The sequence below is a fragment of the Cervus elaphus genome, chromosome 17 (genome assembly GCF_910594005.1).
Source record: "Cervus elaphus chromosome 17, mCerEla1.1, whole genome shotgun sequence".
Classification (NCBI taxonomy): Eukaryota; Metazoa; Chordata; class Mammalia; order Artiodactyla; family Cervidae; genus Cervus; species Cervus elaphus.
Genome location: NC_057831.1, coordinates 19,061,476 through 19,081,234, shown reverse-complemented (window position 1 = coordinate 19,081,234; position 19,759 = coordinate 19,061,476). Strand labels below are relative to the sequence as shown.

The 19,759-nt window shown below is 45.6% G+C and overlaps 1 protein-coding gene across 1 annotated transcript in view; it reads left to right on the top strand.

Annotated features, from left to right (window-relative positions):
* HADH (hydroxyacyl-CoA dehydrogenase) overlaps window positions 1-19,113 on the top strand; it is a 41,588-nt gene extending 22,475 nt beyond the window's left edge. The window contains exons 4-8 of the mRNA XM_043871095.1: window positions 4,338-4,464; window positions 7,582-7,671; window positions 11,742-11,814; window positions 17,203-17,319; window positions 18,271-19,113. Of these exons, the coding sequence (XP_043727030.1) occupies window positions 4,338-4,464; window positions 7,582-7,671; window positions 11,742-11,814; window positions 17,203-17,319; window positions 18,271-18,389 (526 nt within the window). The 3' untranslated portion in view covers window positions 18,390-19,113. The remainder of the gene's footprint in view (window positions 1-4,337; window positions 4,465-7,581; window positions 7,672-11,741; window positions 11,815-17,202; window positions 17,320-18,270) is intronic.
* Window positions 19,114-19,759: the final 646 nt, after the last annotated feature.

The window sequence follows — 19,759 nt, the reverse complement described above, 5'->3', positions numbered from 1 at the left end:
GTCTCTTGCAGCGTCTGTGTCATGGCCCCTCCCAGGCCAGAGGATGGAGGCGCTCGGTCATGTCCTTAAACGTCTGTGAGCAACATCAGAGCAATTTGGTGTGTCCCCTCTTTTGGATGAAACCAACAGAACAATGTAATTCAAGGAAATACCTTCTGTTTCCATGGTTTTCCAGGATCCTCTTGCTTTGAGCCTTCTGTGGGTTAAGTCAAAACTGTTGGGATCCTTTAAGGAGCACAGAGTTGTTACCCAGCTTCCTGGCAAAGGGTGGGCGAGGAGAGCTAGCCTCGTGCAGGTCAGACACAGGGCCCCTGGCTCAGGACTGTCTGTGGCATCAGCGAGCCGTGCACATGTGCAGCTCTAGTTCTGCCTGTGGCTCCTGGTGATGTTGACCCCTGACATATTCATTCATGCTCATCTTGTGGTTTGCTTGGCCATGTGTCACCCATCTTGATTGGGACTCAAAGTCAGATTAAGATTATACAACAACTGTAATTCTTAGGCAGCCACCAGTGAGCAGTGGCTAAAGAGAGACACTTGCAGACTGGCCTGCTGAACTGACGGCCCTTGGTGGTGTGGTCTGGGGACCCTGACAAAGAGAAGAGGGCTGTCTTTGTGTCCCCTGGGTGTCACTCAGCTGATTAGCATGCTTGCGTACCTTAGGGGTAAAGCATCTGCCTGCAATGCAGGAGACCCAGGTTTGATCCCTGGGTTGGGAAGATCCCCTGGAGAAGGAGATGGCAACCCACTCCAGTACCCTTGCCTGGAAAATTCCATGGACGGAGGAGCCTGATAGGACTACAGTCCATGGGATCGCAAAGAGTCATGCACGCCTGAGCAACTTCACTTCTCTTAGGGGCTGTAGCGCCATGTGACAGAAACCAGACTGTCTTGGTTAGGGGTGTTGGCTAAAAAGGTTTTTTTTGTTTTGTTTTTTAAGGAGAAGCCCCGTTGCCTGGCCTTTAAATCGGCCAACTTGGCGCTTGTTTGAGAAAGGTCACTGTTCTCGTGCCTTAAAGGTGAAGTGCTGTTTATGTAGGAGAGTGTTATGCCCCTGTTTTCCTCGAAGAGTTTTATTGTATCTGGCCTTACATTTAGGTCTTGAATCCATTTTTAGTTTATTTTTGCATATAGTGTTCTAATTTTATTCTTTTACATGTAGCTATCCAGTTTTCCCAGCACCACTTATTGAAGAGACTGTCTTTTCTCCACTGTATATTTTTGCCTCCTCTTGTCATAGATAGAGTGACCGTCGGTGCGTAGGTTTATCTCTGGGCTTTCTGTCCTGTTCTGTTGATCTATAAATCACAGCAAGATCTTTTTCAATCCACCTCCTAGAGTAATGAAAACAAAAATAAAAATAAACAAATGGGACCTAATTAAATGTGAAATGTTTTGCATTGCAAAGGAAAGCATAAACAAAATGAAAGACAACCCTCAGAATGAGGAAAAAGTACCTCCATCAGATGTTATCATGTCCGACCCTTTGCAACCCCATGGACTGTAGCCTGCCAGGCTCCTCTGTCCATGGGATTTTCCAGGGAAGAATACTGGAGTGGGTTGCCATTTCCTTCTCCAGGGGATTTTCCCGATCCAGGGATCAAACCCAGATCTCCTGCATTGCAGGCAGATTCTTTAGTGTCTGAGCTGTCAGGGAAGCCCTATGAAATGTCGGCCATCCAAAGTATACAGACAACTCAGAAGCCCAATATCAAAAAACCATTCAACCCAATGAGAAAATGGACAAAAGATCTAAGTAGATGTTTCTCAGAAAAAGATACAGATGGCCAAAAGGCACATGAAAAGCTGCTCAGCATCACTAATTATTAGAGAAATGCAAATTAAAACTACAGAGAGGTATCACCAGTCAGAATGGCCGTCAAAAAATCTGCACAGTCAGTGCTGGAGAGAATGTGGAGAAAAGGGAACCCTCTCGCACTGTTCCTCGGAATGTAAACAGGTGCAGCCACTATGGAGAACAGTACGCATGCTCAGTCCCTTCAGTTATGTCTGACTCTTTGCAACCCCATGGACTGTAGCCCACCAGGCTCCTCTGTCCATGGGATTATCCCAGCAAGCATGCTGGAGTGTGTTGCCATTTCCTCCTCCAGGGGTTCATCCCAACCCAGGAATTGAACCCCCATCTCCTGTTTCTCCTGCATTGGCAGGAGGATTCTAGAACAGTTTGGAGGTTCCTTAAATAACCAAAAATAGAGCTATCATATGATCCAGCAATTCCACTCCTGGGCATATATCCGGAGAAAACCATAATTCAAAAGATACATGCACCTCAATGTTTATTGTAGCACTATTTACAATAGCCAAGACATGGAAGCAACCTAAATATCCATTGACAGAGGAAAGCATAAGGAAGATGTGGTACATATATACAGTGGAATACTACTCATGAAATTGGTCAGTTTTTTTCTATCAGCATTTTTAAATTGAAGTATACCAGCTCAGTGGTAAAGAATTTGCCTGCATTGCAGAAGACCCGGGTCTGATCCCTGGGTTGGGAAGATCCCCTGGAAGAGGGCATGGCAACACACTCTAGTATTCTTGTCAGGAGAATCCCCATGGACACAGGAGCCTGGCAGGCTGCAGTCCATAGGGTCGCATGGTTGGATATGACTGAAGCAGCTAAGAAGCAGCAGCATAGTGAATTTACAGTGTGTGATTTCCGCTGTACGGCTAAGTGATTCAGCGATACATACATTCTCTTTTTATATTCTCTTCCATTATGGTTTATCGTAGGATATGAATGTAGTTCTCTCTGTTGTACAGTAGCACCTTGCTGTTTATCCATCCTCTGTATAAAACCTCACATCTGTAACCCCAGCCTCCCACTCTGTCCCTCTCCCAAACCCCTGCCCCTTGACAACCACTAATCTGCTATGTCCATGATTCTGTTTGTTTCATAGATAGGTTCATTTATGCCACAGTTTAGATTCCACCTGTAAATGATATCATGTGATATCTGTCTCTCTGACTGACTTCACTCAGTATGATAATCTCTAGGTCCGTCCATGTTGCTGCAGATGGCGTGATTTTCTCCTTTTTTCGTGGCTGACTGTATTCCATCGCATGGCTGTACCGGTGCACACCGCCAGCACACTAGCTGCTTTCACCTCACTCTTCTCAGCTCTTCCCAGATTGCTGGTTTCTTCCCCCTTCCCTTTTTCTCTCCTCCCACTCGCTCCTGATTTCAGGAGGACTGGAGTACTGCCCTCTGGGCAAGCAGGAGCACCCTAATGTGGCCGTGAGGAACCACTGCCCTTCCTGTGCTGTGTGTGGACAAGCCCTCGTGGTGGTTAGAAGAGTTAGGCTGTTTTGTGTAAATTTATCCACAAGGTGGTGCTCTAGGAAAGCTGACAAGTCTTGCCCATCTCTGAAGATTTGCCTGTCATGCCTTTGGCACCCCACTCTACTGAGGTCGTTAAAAATTAACTTTGCTTGAAATCAGCATGGAGTTTTTAAAATTAATAATTTAATATTTTATATACACAAAAGAAGATGGTACTGCTTTTTAAGGAGATTTTATAATAAGAATAGGGCTTTGCTGGTGGCTCAGACGGTAAAAATTCTTCCGGTAATGCAGGAGACCTGAGTTTGATCCCTGGGTCGGGAAGATCCCCTGGAGAAGGAAATGGTTGGAGTAGAAACCCACTCCAGTATTCTTGCCTGGAGAATTCCATGGACAGATGAGCTTGGTGGGCTGCATTCTATGGGGTTACAAAGAGTTGGACACGACTGAGCGACTAACACTTTCACTACAATAAGAATATGTTGAACCGTGTTTATCATGCATATACAGGTATCCTTCCTTCCCCAAATCTACCAGTGTAACCTTAAAACTTCTTTTGGACCATGTTGGTTTTCTTCTGTTTTCATTTTAATTCCCAATCAGTGGGAAAGTAAAGCTTTTCATTTGAGGGGAGATGATTTTAGTTCATGTCAGATGTTTCTCATGGAGGATTCAGGTGTCTTCACAGTTTTTTGTTTATTTTGAGAGTCTGTGATGCATCCTGTCTTTCCTCAGTCTTTGTTCACTTGCAGTTTCATCTTGTGACGGACGTTATTGCCTCCTTGTGTTCTTCACGTACCATATAAACTAAATAATGCAAGTAACCAGGAGAAATTTTGTTCCCTAAAATTAAGGAAGGATTAGCAAAGACTAAGCAGACTTTTGGAGCAAGTAACTTTTAAATTAAAAATTTCAGAATTTAAATGAAGCACATCACTTGATTTCAGCCTAGTGTTAGTGAAGTTGTGTCTTTTCCTTGACTGTTTCCAAAGATGGGACTCATTCCAACACTCCAATGTCTTTCTCTCCACAGACACACAATCTTTGCCAGCAACACTTCCTCTTTGCAGATCACAAGCCTAGCCAATTCCACCACCAGACAGGACCGATTTGCTGGGCTCCATTTCTTCAACCCAGTGCCTTTGATGAAGCTTGTGGAGGTCAGTGGGGGTCTGCTTGTGCATGCCTGCTTGCTCTGCCCGCTCTCAGCCCTGCTTCTGAGTGGCACCTGCCCTGCCGCCGGGGATTGCACTGCACGGATTTTAGGGGGAGGTTGGCAGGCTGGTTGTGCTTGTGCTTGGGTTTCTCTAGCCAGAGTCTCCTTTCAGAGCCAAAGGAAGAAACAGCATCTAATTTCTAGGAAGGCGCCTGGGCTTTATTTCTCTGCAGACCTCTCTTTTGACCAGTGGTGTCCAGGAGGGCTGTCAACTGTGTGGATTATCACTTACTGTTTGTGCCGTAGCTGGTGAGCAGTGCAGAGAGAAGCATCAGATTGGGAAGGTAGTACTGAAGACCACTGGCCTGATGAGACCACGGAGGGGAGAACCACACGTGTGCGTGTTGTCTTGTCCAGGCTGGATGAGAAATTTTATTAGAAGCCTGGTTTCCTGCAGGGGCCGCTGTATTTCACTGTCCACTGCTGGTGGGTCACAGTGGTGTCAGCTCCAGGTGACGGGCCTTTGTACTGTCCCCACAGGAGGCACAGCCCCTCTGTGTTGTGACCAGAGCTATGAAAGCAGCTCCTCATAGCCTCGAACCTCCTGACCTCAGCCCCGGTGGGGGAGGGAAGTGGCCAGGGAGGGTTGCTGGGCTGCTGCCGCTGGCTTGCTTGAGACTCAGGTACAAGGGAGGTGGAGTCACGGTGGATAATTTGCACTGAAATGCGGCAACTTGCCTTTTATAGGGGGGCTAATTACAGGGTCTGAGGAGCAGCTTCTATTAAAACAGCATTTGTTCTGAGGTTGAAGAGTTATTGCCGTGCGAAGTGTGGGGGCTGTGGATCCAGGCAGCCCTCCAGAGACTAGCTGGGGCTCCCTGGGAGAGAGTGGAGATGTGGTCTTCCACTGCTGCCTTCTCCTCCAGGCCCCCTTCCCTCCGGTGTCCCCTTGTGTCTGCCACCTCCTGATGCTCAGCCTCTCCGCTCTGTAAGCATTAGCATCTAGTTTAAGCATGACTGAATTTCCTTACAGTTTTCTTTCAGGAACTACTCTGAACCATCCTGTGATAGGAATTCTCTCTTCCACTCTCATTGCTTCTTGGCTTCTTCCAATTTACTGCCAACCTCTAAGGCTGTTTTTGAAGAAATTGAGGAATGAAAGGGGCACAGGGAATAGAAAGCATTTTTCCTTATGCAGGAAAGAGCATGGAAGTGAAATGAAATTTTCCATGTTTTCGGTTACTATATCATGTACCATACGTCTTTTGAAGATAAAGACATATTCCAACTCTAATACTGTTTTCAACTGCATTTACCTGATAATGTCCATTTGTGTCTTTGGAAATATGGTACGTTGATTATTAACAGTTAATGTTTGACAAATGTTAACATTTTCTAGAAAATGTTTTCTAAAAGCCCTCTTCTTTATGCAACTTTTATTTTTAAACTTGAGCATTTGAGAGTATGTCCTTGGTGGTAAACACCAAAATGAATGGTAGGCTGAGCGGCTCTTCTCCTTTACTTGGGACTGGGCACATATATTATATGTGTATGTGTGTAATTTTTTAGACCCTGCTTTGGAACAGAATATCTGCAGCACATTGTTGGATGAGTGAATAAATATGCATTCGTCCTGTTAGAAACAAAACAAAACTCCTTCCTGTTGACTCCTTTAAGTCACCAAATTATTGTTAAAACTCCCTGACTCGCAGCGCTTGTCACAGCCCAGTCTGTTTGGTCCTGATGGAGGTGACGTTTCCACGTCTTCTTGAATAATCCTCAGGTTGCTGTTTGATTTGTGATACTGCAGAGCAGTATCATTCCCATTCCTCAACCCCATCTTAGTGGCGCCTTTTTTCTGTTTTCACTCGTTAACTTCCCTTCTTGCCATAGCATATCAGCACTTCCCAAGCTGTGATCACATTAAAAGGTGGATGATAATGGTCCTCTTCATTTATATAGCGCTTTCCTTCCTGCACAGACACTAGCTCATTACAGCATACAGTCCTCTTAAAGAGGGAAGATGTGTCAGATATCGTCATCCCTGTTTCATATGCGAAAGGTGAGGCACCAGGGGTTGCTTTGACTCACCTGAGCTTATATAAAGGGTCTGCTGTAGAGGCCAAGCCTGTTCGGCCTTGACTCTCATTGAAGTCCCTTAACTGGCGTTTAAATTACATATTTAGTTTATATAAATTCTGGGTCTCTCTTCATCGGCTGAAATCTAACTCCTGACAGGCGAGTTCTTTCCTGCCAGCTGACTGCCGGGCGTGGTGGTGGGTGCGGGCCCCCGCTGAGCCCCGCAGCTGCCGTGACGGGGCAGCAGCCGTGCTCCTGCCGTGCCCCCCACAGAGGGTCGGGGGCGGCCTGGGCCTTCCCGCGGTGGCGTGCCCCAGCCACATGGGATGAGCCTGTTCTGAGGCAGAGCGAGCTGCTGGCCTTTGGGGTATCTGTGTGGGAGCGGGTGGAGTAATAGCGGGTTACTCATCTCAGAGTCCACAGGACCTTGGTGGCCTGGGCGCATCACTCAGTTTTCCGGGGGCTCCTTCACTTCATCTTTGTACTAAGAGAAGGTGCGTTTTCATGCAGAGTGTTAAAGGCAAGCCTTGTACTCTAGTAGACTTCCAGTTGCTTCCCTGAACTCATGAACAGCCTCAAGTAAAACCCTAATAAGATCCAGCATTTACTGAGCATTTCCTTGGAGCTGCCCTTAATGCTTTACTTCCTAATCTAATTCCATTCTCATCTCAGCTCCTTGAGGGTAGGTAGAGTGATTTCAATGTTATTACAATTTCTAGAAACATTCCCAGGGTCACAGAGCCAGTAAGAGGTGTGATTGGGGTTTGAACCCAAGTCTCAGTGACAAAGTCTGTAAAACTCTCTGTACACACATACACACACATTTTATATCAGTTTTTTTAGCCTTAATTTTGTGTGTTCTGTGATAATCCAGTGTCTTGAAGTGGACATTTTGTTTCTGGCTTGAGATTCTTCTTTTCTGAAACTAAAAATGATTTTTGCCACCCGTGTGGCTGATTTTTCTCAATGTTTCCTTGAACTGTTCTATTGAAATTGTTTGCTGATTTTATGGTTATAATTTTTCTCTGCTTTGCATTTCCAGGTCATTAAAACACCAATGACCAGCCAGAAGACATTTGAATCTCTGCTAGACTTCAGCAGAGCCCTGGGAAAGCATCCTGTTGCCTGCAAGGTGGTGTATGGGTAGCGGGGGAGGGGTGATTTTTCCGGGACCCGGACTTATTCCAGGAGGGACTCTTCGGCTGTAGGCTGATGTGGGAGAGGGGCGCTCTTACTGCAGGTCTGTCCACAGGCTGTGAAGGGCAAGCTGCATCTAGCAAGGAATCCTGGTGATTATGTGTAAAATCATTCCTGGTGCTCTCACCTACTTTGCTCTGATTACCTTCAGTCTCTGCATTTGCTGTAGTTCCTGTTTAGTTTTCCCCAAATTTACGAACGGCACTTCTGCATGACCCAGGTAGTTTTTCTATAAGGCCAATTGTGTCACAAGATGCCATTACAAATTTTTATGATGGTTGGTGGTTTAGTCACTAAGTCGTGTCCAACCCTTGTGATTCCATGAACTGTAGTCTGCCAGGCTCCTCTGTCCATGGGGTTTCCCAGGCAAGAATACTGGAGTGGGTTGTGTCTCCTACGTTTCAGGTGGTGTCCTGTATTGTAGGCAGATTCTTTACTGACTGAGCCACCAGGGAAGCCCAATTATTTGTAAATATGTCATTTATCTTTTTGACCATAATTTAATTTTTTTACATTTTTTAAAGTTTTTATTTTTTAATGTAATTTTTAAAGGTTACTTTGCATTTACAGTTATTACAAAATATTGGCTCTATTCCCCGTGTTGTACAATAATAATACATCCTTGACCTGTCTTGTATCCATTAGTTTGTTTCTCCCACTCTCACCCCTATATGGGGGTCCGTACCCCACCCCCACCCCATGGTAACCACTAATTTGGTCTCTATGTCTGTGAGTCTGCTCTTTTGTTCTGTTCGTTCGTTTGTTGTATTTTTTAGATTCCACATGTAAGTGATGTACAGTATTTGTCTTTCTCTGTCTGACTTATTCCACTTAGCATAGTACTCTCCAAGTCCATCCACGTTGCTGCACAGGGCACACTTTCACTCTTCCTTATGTGGCTGAGCAGTGTCCCGTCGTATAGACACCTTGTCTCCTCACGCCAGTGTCTGCGGATGGGCACTTGGGTTGTTTGCATGTCTTGGCTGTGAACACTGGGGCGCACGTAGCTTTTTGAATTAGTGTTTTTGTTTTTTTCAGATATATACCCAGGTGTGGAATAGCTAGTTGACTGTAATCTTTTCAATATCATTGTGGTTCTTCTCATAGCATACTTTTACTTTCCAAAATAGTCTCAAGCGTGAACTCACAGTATTGTGTTATGAAAGCTCCAGTTGTTTATGAATCATCTGAATAAGTCATCTGTCAGCGTGGACCCCAACAGCCAAAGAGAGCAGACTTAAGCCTGCCAGACCCCTGCATTCCAGGACTGTAGTGTTATATTAGGGAATGTCATTTTTTAACACTCATTTTTTGCTGGTGTAGTTTTATGGTTTTAAATCTTCTGGATTAAAAAATATATATATCACATTAGTAACCAGAGGGTATGGTTTTACTTTGCTACCAGTTTTTGCTTTGTTCATGGCAAGAAGTAGCCATTGTGTTAGAAAAGACATTAGTGTGCGACAAATGAAACGCTAGGTGTGAAGTGAGTGCAGGAACAAGCCAGCGGTGGTCTTCAGCAGCAAGGTCATTAATTCATGGAGTGCGATGAACCATTTTTCCATCAGGATAGCCATGGCAGCTGCAGGCCTGGGAATTGTGGTCTCATGAAACTGCACTTGTTACATCATCACAGAACTCTCTTTTTAGGTGCTACCTTAGGCATTCAGAGAGTCTTTTAGACCCTGATTAACTCTCAGGGTCAGTTATTCAGGCCCTTAGTGAGGCATCCAGAGAGCAGAGGAAATCACATAGAAGAAAGGTCAGCAGACTTTCCTGTCAAGGGCCAGATGGTAGTATTCTAGGTGTAGAGTCTCTGCTGCAACTACTGGATGCTGCTGCTGCAACAGGAAAGCAGCGTGGGCCATACCTGCAAGGAGTAACGTGCGTGTGCTCCGCTAAAACTTGATTTACACAATAGATGTGGATTTGGCCTCCAGGATGATAGCTTAGGAACACCCAGCACAGAAGAATGACATCAATGTGCCTAAAATGGATCTTTCTTCATAGGAAGACTTCACAGGCAAAGTGTGCTGTGAAAAGGTGAAGGCCATGGCCTCGGGCCAGCCTGCTTGGGCCCACATCCTGGCTTTAGCACTAACTGGATGTGTAACCTGAGGCCTGTCTCGCAGCCTCCCTGTGCCTCGGTATCCTCTCCCTCGCACAGAGGCGACAATAGGAGTCATCTCACAGGGTTACTGTGAGGAATAAGTGAATGACTATTTGCAAAGTACTTAGGACAAACAATTCCTGCTATATAATAAGTATAGTATATAAAGTGTGTTTAATAAACAAGTAAATGTGTATGAAAAATGTAAGGTGTATGAGCACGTAAAGTTAAATTGCTTTATCAAAGGGCCACATCTGTTTACATTCCACTGTTATGAGAGTATCTCTCTGTATCTTCAACAGCATTGAATATCATAATGGGGAAAAAGCCCCTTGCCAGTAACTTTACTGGTAACATGCTATTTTGTTCTACTGAATATTTCTTCGTTTTTTTGTTGTTTAGTTGCTAAGCTATGTCCAACTCTTTTGCAACCCAGTGGACTGTAGCCTGCAAGGTTTCTCTGTCCATGGGATTTCCTAGGCAGGAATGTTGGGGCGGGTTGCCGTTTCCTTCTCCAGGGGATCTTCCCGACCCAGGGACTGAACCCATGTCTCCTGCATTGGCAGGCAGATTCTTTACCACTGAGCCACCAGAGCAGCCTTGTAACGATATTATATGAACACTCCATATATTGTAGAAAATATTTTTCCCAGGCTACTTTCCAATTTCTAACCCTGTGTATGGTGTGGCCTCCTGTAGTCAGGCACCCTACCCTGTCCTGAATTTCTGCAATAAACTTTTTGAAGTTAAAAAACAGGTTTGCCCTGGTTATTATTAATAAATCAGCATAATTAATATAGTCTTGGTTAAACAGATAAAGCCCTTTTGTGCATCTGTGTATTCCTGGGAGGTAGGGTGGGGTGGTTGCAGTGTGTCCAGTGAAAGGAGGAACGACCCTGAGGTCACAGTATGCAGGCAGGCGGGCAGTAAGGGCAATACAGGAGCCTGGGCATCTTCCGTTCAGATGTTCATGGGGTGCTCAGCGTGTGCCTGACACGGGACTCACAGCCTGGCCCAGGGAGAGGGTTTTTTCCTGAGGGAGGGTCACAGCCTTTTGTTAAAAGAGGGGAACTCTGTTTACCTAGGGGAGATCAACTTCCCATAAAAGCCACCAAAAAGTTACCAAGCACGCCTGCCCCACAAGCTCGCAGGAGAGCTCAGTAGGCAGAATCCGCATGCCCACCATCCCTCCAGGAGAGATGGTGAAGTGTTTGAGTTAGGAGGCACATGAAGAAAGGGGTCTTCCGGGGAGGAGTCTTGGTCGGTGAGCTGTGAGAGACCCTCGGTCCATCGGGACCTGCTTGTTTGTTCCGGGCCCTGTCCCCAGCTCCACCATCCTGTGCCAAGCACTGGACTGCACATAGGAAAGAGCCTGAGGAAATCCTCAACAGCTGGGAAGTTGTGCTCCCGAGGCGTGCTCAGGATGGAGTGTGACTTTTTCTAGACTCGTTAAGAAATGCAGGAGAGGAGCGGAGTAAAGGGCCTACTGTTTGAGTGGAGCGTAATAATGCTGTATGCGCAGCATTTTATGTGCTTTCATTTGCCTTCACAACTAGTGAGGTAGAAATTACTGCTCCTGTTTCACAGATGATGAAACTGAGTTTCAGAATGATGCAAGGTCAAAGAGTATTCGAACGTGAGCCCAGATCCACCCGCTCCCAAAGCTGTGCCCTTTCTAGTGACCCAGGCAGTAGGGGCTTCTGGTTACTGTAATAGTTGGTTAAATTGTCGTGTGGCCTAGAAGTGAGGCTGTCTTGGCGCTTTGAAACATTGAAAATGTATAGCTTGATAAATGTGTGTGATAATCCAGGGTGAGAAGGAGCGACCTGGTGACTTACAGAAGGTAAAGTTCACAGAAATTCACTTGTTGTCTGTTTTTCTCTCTCCTCTGACAGGACACGCCTGGGTTTATCGTGAACCGTCTCCTGGTGCCGTACCTCATAGAAGCAGTCAGGCTGTGTGAACGAGGTAGCTGTCCCCACCCAGGCCGTGAGCAGCAGGCCTGTAGTCCTTCTGTGGGAAGGGCTGGGCCCTGTGGAGCAGGAGAGGCACTTCTGTTTTCAGACTCTTGTGAATCAGCCTCACCTTGAGCCTGGTCCCTTTGTCACTGTGTTCCCAGGACCCCCTCGATTCCCTTGGAGGCCTCTGGGGTGACTCGGGACTTCCCACTCCGCCACCTCCAACTACAGTCTCAGCCAGAGCAGTCATAGGCCAATGTGGGTTTATATCCTGGATCTCTGGCTAAGAGGTTTATTGCCTAAAATGATGACAGTGATATAAAAATCACCGGGCTAGGGAACCTTTAAAATTCCCTAAGGTTGTAAAATTGTGACAGGAGATGGGAAATTAGTAACAAGATTGTAATGTGACAGGGAATGTTTCTGACAGTGGTGTCCGTCCTTACTGAATGATGTTATGATGCATTTTTTTTTAACCTTAAGAATGGTCTAAAATGGTTTTTCCTCAATACTGGTAGATTGACAAAGAATGATTTTCCCTGTTGTAGAAATAGACTTGGGACATGATCCAAGGTTAGAAAATGTCATGTATCCTCCTGCCTACCTTCCCTACGGCATTTGTGGAAAGGTAATTGTTTCATCTCTGCTTCAAAGGCAAATAGACCTTAATAAGACTGAATGAAAAGCAACTGTAATTGTTTTCAGTTACTTCATTCACAAATGCTTGCTCCTGAGAATGTCATTTTTGAAACAAAACATTTATACCAGCTCTTCCAGAGAGATGAAAGCATATTTGCTTCCTCAAAATCTGCTTTAAATATTAAAACTTTGCTCTGTGTTTTTTGGAGGCATTTGCCTCACTTTTGCTTCAAGATCAAACCAACACTTCTGTGTTTCTCTATCAACAAATACATCTAATTACACCTCAAAGACAGCATGAAGCGTTTTGCCCTACTTTGAAAGACAGGGGTTTTCTTGGTAATGTAATGTTTTAGAATATAGCATGTGGGTGATCCACCTCTTAATGGATTCTTCTCACTGACACATACTGTCACTTGGATATGTTTTCACCTGAACTGTGTGTCTGGCTGTAAGTTGAAAGTCACTTTCTTTTCTTCTGCTTTCCTCCCGTCAGCAGTGGTCCTTTTCTGTACAGATGGAGTCCCTTTGACCTTCACCATCTCTAGCCACCTGGGAGATGAAACTGGGCAGGGAATCTGAGCCCACGGGGGAAGTGCTCTTAGTTTGCCCTTGGTGCTGCTTGTATCCTGGAGGTGCTGAGTTTTATGAGTGGGTGGGTGCTGTTTCCTGGAAAGCCACACTGTGGTCCGGACTCCTCAGCCTCAGGCTTCTTACTGTGTCCCTTCTGCCACCTCATGGTTCTGCCAGCGGCAAGCATGCTCACATGCCCGCCTGCCATCCCCTTTGCATTCATCTCCTTGGAGTGACTGACTGAGCTGCCTCCATTCTACTTTGAAATCTGAAAGTGTTTTGGATTACCCTCTCACCTGCCATGTCTGTTCATTTGTCACTTGACTCCTCCTGTCATCTGGTCTCCCCGTGCCAGTCAGCCTGCCTTTAGTGCGGCTCCTCAGGCAACAAGGGATTCGCACTTACCTTGTGTCTTTTCCAAACTGGTCTCTGCAAATATTGTGTTGCCCGGGAGGGTGAGAGGACCGTGCATCCCGTTTCTGCATGGCAGCAGAATTGGACCATGAAGGCAGCTTAGCCCAGCCCTTTCGGAACTCATGGTGGAGAACGTCTCTGCGTGACATTATCTTGGTCAGCTTATGTGCTCTTAAAAAGAAATAGAGAGCAATATAGACTGGGTGGCATATAAATGACCACAGTTTACTTCTCACATTTCTGGAGACAATAGTCCAAGACTAGGGTGCCAGCACGATCGAGTATCTGGTGAGAGCCCTCCTCTGGCTGCAGACCGCCGACTTCTTGGGTCCTCACATGGTAGAGAGCAGAGCGAGGAAACCAGCTCTCCTGTGACTCTGGGAAGGGCTCTGATCCCTTTCGTGCGCGCTCCACCCCCGTGACTCTTGTAATTGCTACAAGGTCCCACCTCCTTACACCACTGTATTTAGGGAGTAGGGTTTCAATGTGAATTTGGAGCACATAACAACTACTTGATATACCTGAGGTGAGCATGCCTCTAAGCCACGTGGGCAGAATGCTGCTTTGAGCGGTAGGGGGTCATCAGAAGGATGCGTGGGGTGTTAGGACAGACAGTCGGCTCCACCACTGTCCACTCGGGCCTCCCGGGCAGCTGAGCAGCTTTCAGAGCTCACAGGCCCTTAGCAGTGCTTCTGCCAGCTGTCCGTGGGGTCTCGGGTGCACCACTGCCCCTCAGCACTGCTCACTGGCTGTGGGCCTCCTTGCTTCTGGGTCAGGCCTTCCTCCCCAGTGCCTCGCAGCCTCTGTCCTCTCTCCTGGTGCTGTTGGCATTCCCACGATAATCTCGTCCCTGGGGTCGGGGCACTCTCTGCAGACCTCTGAGCAGGCTGGTGACCGCAGCAGACAGCACCTCCTATCGGACCCACTGAGCGGTCAGAGTCAGCTCTGGAGGGTGGTGGGGCTGCGTGGTTAGCTTTTCTTGGGCGACACCTGGGGTGTCACGAGCCTGTCCCCCAGTCACGTGTGACATCCTGCTCACAGAGTCCCTGCCGTGCTCAGGACACGGTCAGTGGTTCCGTCGGACCCAACCAGATACCATGCCCTCGCCAGGGAGCCTTCTTCTCCTCACCCTCTGCCTTCTTTCTCGCCTCACGCCTTACTCCCACCTTCTCTCAGGGCCCTAAGGGACCGTCCCCAGTGCTCCAAGCTGGATGTAATCTTGGTTGTTGTCATAACTCTGTGCTTCTGCTTCAGGGCACGTGCCTGCTGCATGGCGCATGGCTTTCTTCTCCTGTGCTCCGTGTTCAGTGTTTGGGTCCTCATCTTCCTACTTCCAAAGTGCTTGTGTAAGCCAGGCTTCCGGTAGCTGTTGATGCATACAGGAATGGTGGCTGCACTGCAGTTCTGATCCTGTTGCCTGTGACCCTGGCTGGTTGTTTTGCCAAGAATGGTCGGTAGGTGGTGGTGATGAGCCAGCAGAAGAAGCCTATTCGGGCAGGTCCCCAGTTCCCAGGCCTGTAGAAGAGCTGGGAGTTCACTGAGGATGCTCTTCTTTGTTGTTGAGAGTTAGGGGATGGGGAGGGGGGCCCTATCAACCTTCTAAGGTTGATGCATAATTTCACGTGTATGCACATTTTCTTTGGAGAAGGTGTCAGATTTTAAGTGCTTGACTCTAAAGATTAGGAATTAATGGTCTAAAGCATGATACCATGTTTAACTCCCACTTGGCATACCAGTCTCTATTGTATATTTCTCTCTCTTTTTTCCCTCCTTTTACTGTCTTACTCAGAACAGAATTTTTAGAATTGTGCTGACTTTGTAAAACTGTTCAGATTTTTTTCCCCATGATGTGCCATGTCTTCATATTATTTTTTAGAAGTAAAATAGTCAAGTGAGTCTCTGAATAACAGTCTTGACTCTAGGGTTTATTGTCTCTCCTGAATATTGATTTGATTAAATGGCTTTAAGGTAAGTTGGAACCATTATGTTGTGAGATTTCTATCCGCAGGAAGCTGATATTCTAATAAGGGGAGACAGCCTATAGCGAGTGAACCAATAGATAACATATTAGGTTGTGACCAATAATCCTTGAGAAAGATAAACATACAGTCTAGGAGGTGGCAGGAGTCCTAGCCTGGAGTCTTGATAGCTCCCAGCTTATATGCAGAGAGCAGGGGAGTCTCTGATGCTCTGACACCTGAGCAGAGGTCTGCAGATATGGAGGACAGGATCCCAATACAAGGAGCAGCAGGAGCGAGCCCCAGGAGCATGCTAGGCTTGCTTCAGCATTCTGGCGTCTGCACCACAGAAGCCTGGGAGCCTAATGAAATCCTCCCAGCAGACTCTTTTATCAGCTGCCATGTTCTTTCTCATTCCTGCTTTGCACATGCTGTTCTTGCCGCCTGGGATGCCCTTCCCTGCCCGCTCTTCCCTGGGGATTCTCTTCAGGACCATCAGGACCCATGCCTGGGTGGTGGTTTTGGTGAAGTCATAGCATTGTGAGTAAACCTCTCCATCTTTGCCCACACAGCCGTGTGAATCTTCCTGAATCTTCAGCACTTGTTAGATGAAAGTTTTGGTTTGCACATCTGAATCCTCCCATTAGATCATGGACACTGCAGTGCTTGTTTTTCTTCATTTCATTCCAAGTCTCTGGTGCCTGATACATAACAGATATTAAACAGAAGTTGAATGAATGAGTGAGGCTGCCTGATAAGGCTAATGTCTGTGTGATCATTTTTACTTTCTTCTGACCTGAAACTCAAATCATTCTCAGGAACCTCTGGTTGACTAATCAGAGGAGTACCGATAAAGTCACCCAGGAAAAATAATTGGTTGGTATTTTAATCATCTTGAACCACCTTGAAATCCTTTGGCATTATCTTAGTACTTCATATGCTTTTAAAAATAGAACCTTTATGCATGTTTAAGTAGTTCTTGTTCCTCATGCCTAAAATATCTGAAATATTTAGGTTGTGACGTCCTCTCTTAAGTTTTTTTAATCACTTTTTAAATTTAGTTTTGTTTTAACTGACCGTTTTTTTATGCTTTGGAACAAAATTCTAGATAGACACTTGTTACAGGCTAGTTGTGTTCCTGATTTTGGAGAAAGGGGACAGGTTGCTCTCTATAAAGACCTTTGGTCCACAGACATTATGTGAAGGATAATACTCCACGGATAAAGCACTTTGGTTCTTGTCTTCGTTTCCTCAGCACACTTTCAAAATTGAGTGGCAGTTCTAAATCAGGTTTGGGCATTTCTTTAAACATTATCTTGACTAAAGAGTTTATATGCATGGGATTCCAAAGGAATGACTCATTACTTACAAAACCAAGAAAGGTAAAAAAGAAAAATATACATACAATACATAGAAAAACATACAGCTTCATTGTTTCCTTTTTAAAAAAACAGTCCCTTTATTAATCACAAACATGCTGTAGTTTTAGAGGATTTTTTAGTAAGTTATTTCAGAGAAGGAGGATCCCAATCCATTAGAAAGTAACTAATGTTTCCAGGCCACTGGGGCCTTCTCTCTCCATGAATGGAATAATAGTGCTTGAGAGTTTACCTCACAGAGTAACTTCATGTAGTAGCTTTGAAAATCTTGTGACCTCTTAGAAAAATCTTACCCAAGCTGGAAATCCTGACTCCAGAACTTTCTTGAATGTGCATTATATGTAAAACACTAGTAATTCCGGGACTAAGCGAATTACGTGACAGGATGATCATGGGAAGGACGGTGGTGACTCAGTGCTGCCCCCTTCTGCTTAGGTGAAGCATCCAAGGAAGACGTTGACACTGCTATGAAGCTGGGTGCCGGGTACCCCATGGGTCCATTTGAGCTTCTCGATTATGTTGGGCTGGATACTACGAAGTTCATCCTGGATGGTAAGAACTGGAATTCTCTGTTGTCTGTCTTTAGTTGAGTTGAGGTAGTCTTTTTCAACTGTGAATTAAATTAAATGCCTATTTAAATAGATTAAGAGTCTTAGTAGACCTTCCAAAGTCCTGTCCCACCAGCTGAAAGATTCAAGTAACATGACAGAAGGAAAAATATGACTGCCTAGTCTCCTCATGAGGCAACTTTTAAAAAATCTTTTCGTTTTGAAAGAATTATAAATTCATAGGAAGTCCCACATTCAGAATATAGCAGACAGGGCCTGTGTACCCCTCTCTGGTTTCCCCTTAGGGTTGTATCTCATACGGCAGCCACAGTACAGTACCAGAGCCAGGAAGCTGGCATTGGTGCACAGTCATTCTGTCAGGCGTCCTGATTTGTGTAGCCACTGCATTCAAGATGCAAAACCACTTAAAAATGTGTGTTCATGTTACTGTAGTGGCTACTAAAGTTGAATGCAGCTCATAGTACCAATTTGTACAAAGAATACCTATGGGAAGGAGCAAGGGGAGGTCCTAGTGGAAGCAAGAACTTCAAAATTTTATGAGGATACAAAATACCAGTAGCAGCAAATTCAGATTCTTAACATGCCCGAAAGTCATTTCACTGTGTCACTGAGGGGTCCAGCCACCAGATTAATGGACACCTTTAGCATCAGCTATTTCCAGGAAGGGGTTGGATGAACTGAAGGGCCATGGGAGAGCTGGGCCTCAAGCGAGACACGGCCCAGTGATGACCCCTGCTTTGAGGCTCATGTTCAGCCTTTCCTCTGCCTCTGCGAGTCTGGAGGCAGAGCATGGGGAGAAGGGTTCCTACTCTGATGTGGGAGAGGCCCACGGGCCTCAGTTATGCCACTTGGGCCAACAGACTCACCCTGGGAATGCCGAGATGTAAAATAAACCCAGCACTTCATCCTAAGCTCTTTTTCCTTCTCTCAATAGGTTGGCATGAAATGGACTCAAAGAACCCCCTGTTTCAGCCCTGCCCATCCCTGAATAAGCTGGTAGCAGAGAAAAAGTTTGGTAAGAAGTCTGGAGAAGGATTTTACAAATACAAGTGAGCAGCTTCTCTGGCTCCAGGACGAAGCCCCGTAAGCACATACCAGCAGCTCCCCAAGTGCCCGCGGGAATGCTCTTTGGTCAGATGTTCCCTCCCACAGCACGATCTGTTCGATGTACATTTTGATTGTAATCTATCTGAATTAATCGTTTACAAGAGTTAGAGTAATAGCAGATTCCTCCATTGAGAAACTAATTCCCTTTCCCTTTTTGAGTCTGTTCATTTCTGTGTATCTTCTAAAAAGCTTTACACCCTTGGTGCCTTGGAGCAAACATTTCTTTTGAACCTGTTGTTTTCATAAAGAGTGCCAGAACCTGAATTCGTTTACTTGTAATGAGAGCATCCTGTGTCCATTGTTGCCACACGGGAAAGTCGCCAGCCACCGACACACCCGTGTTGTCTGTGGAGGGCTGCGAGGCAGCACCTGCCTCTTGCCTTTGCCGGGTTATCTACTGCCTGCAGCCTCAAGCCTTACCCTCCTTCGGGCATGATGTCAGGTATCATGTCTTGATTCCACTCATCACTGAGATGTTGCTGCTGGATTCGTGGGAAGATCTCCAAGTGCAGGAAGATGTTTTGTTCACATCCGAAATCTGAATGATTATTGTCTGTCTCTTTTTTTTTTTGCCCATGAGAAATCATTGCTGCAAACTGACTCTAATGAAATGCCGTTTTTTTAATCTATGAAAATTTGAATTGAAATAAACATGTATAGTTTAAAATCATAATATGTTTAAATGGTTCTAAAAGTAGAGGTTGGTGATTTAGGTGGAAGCTGTGCCGTCTTTGGCCTGTAGTCACTTTGTTGAGTGGTAACGGTGAGGAAGGAGTGGCAGGGGAAGGTGTTTATGTACAACCTGCCTGTAGCTGCCACTCCAGATTTCTTACCAGGAAAGCAGTAATAAAGGCACAAAACCCAGTTTTTAAGGAACATCTGTTTCTTCTTTGCCAACAAAAAGAAATAGTGTAACATAAGCTTCTTATAATCATTGGCTTGAGAAAGTGTCTTCCAGGATAGAATTTTGAGGCTGGAAAGACATCAGAAACCCTGAGGTCCAGTGGCCCCATTAACAGAGAGCTGACGTGATGTGCTCAGGGCGACCAGAAGTTTTGTGACAGAGCCAGGATTAGAACTAGGTTTTGATAAAATATAAGGTAGCATTTTTGAAAATTTCAAATCCAGACTTCCATATAGGACTGTCCCTAAAACGGGCATCCTTGTTTGGAATTCTTGGTCACAGTGCTCATGCTTAAGAGATTGTCCTCCTCCCGTTTCATGATGGATAAAGGGGAGCTTATTAAATTTTTTTACTTGACTCTAACTAGAGCATAATGGAAAAGTAACTATGTACATACATTTCTACCACACAT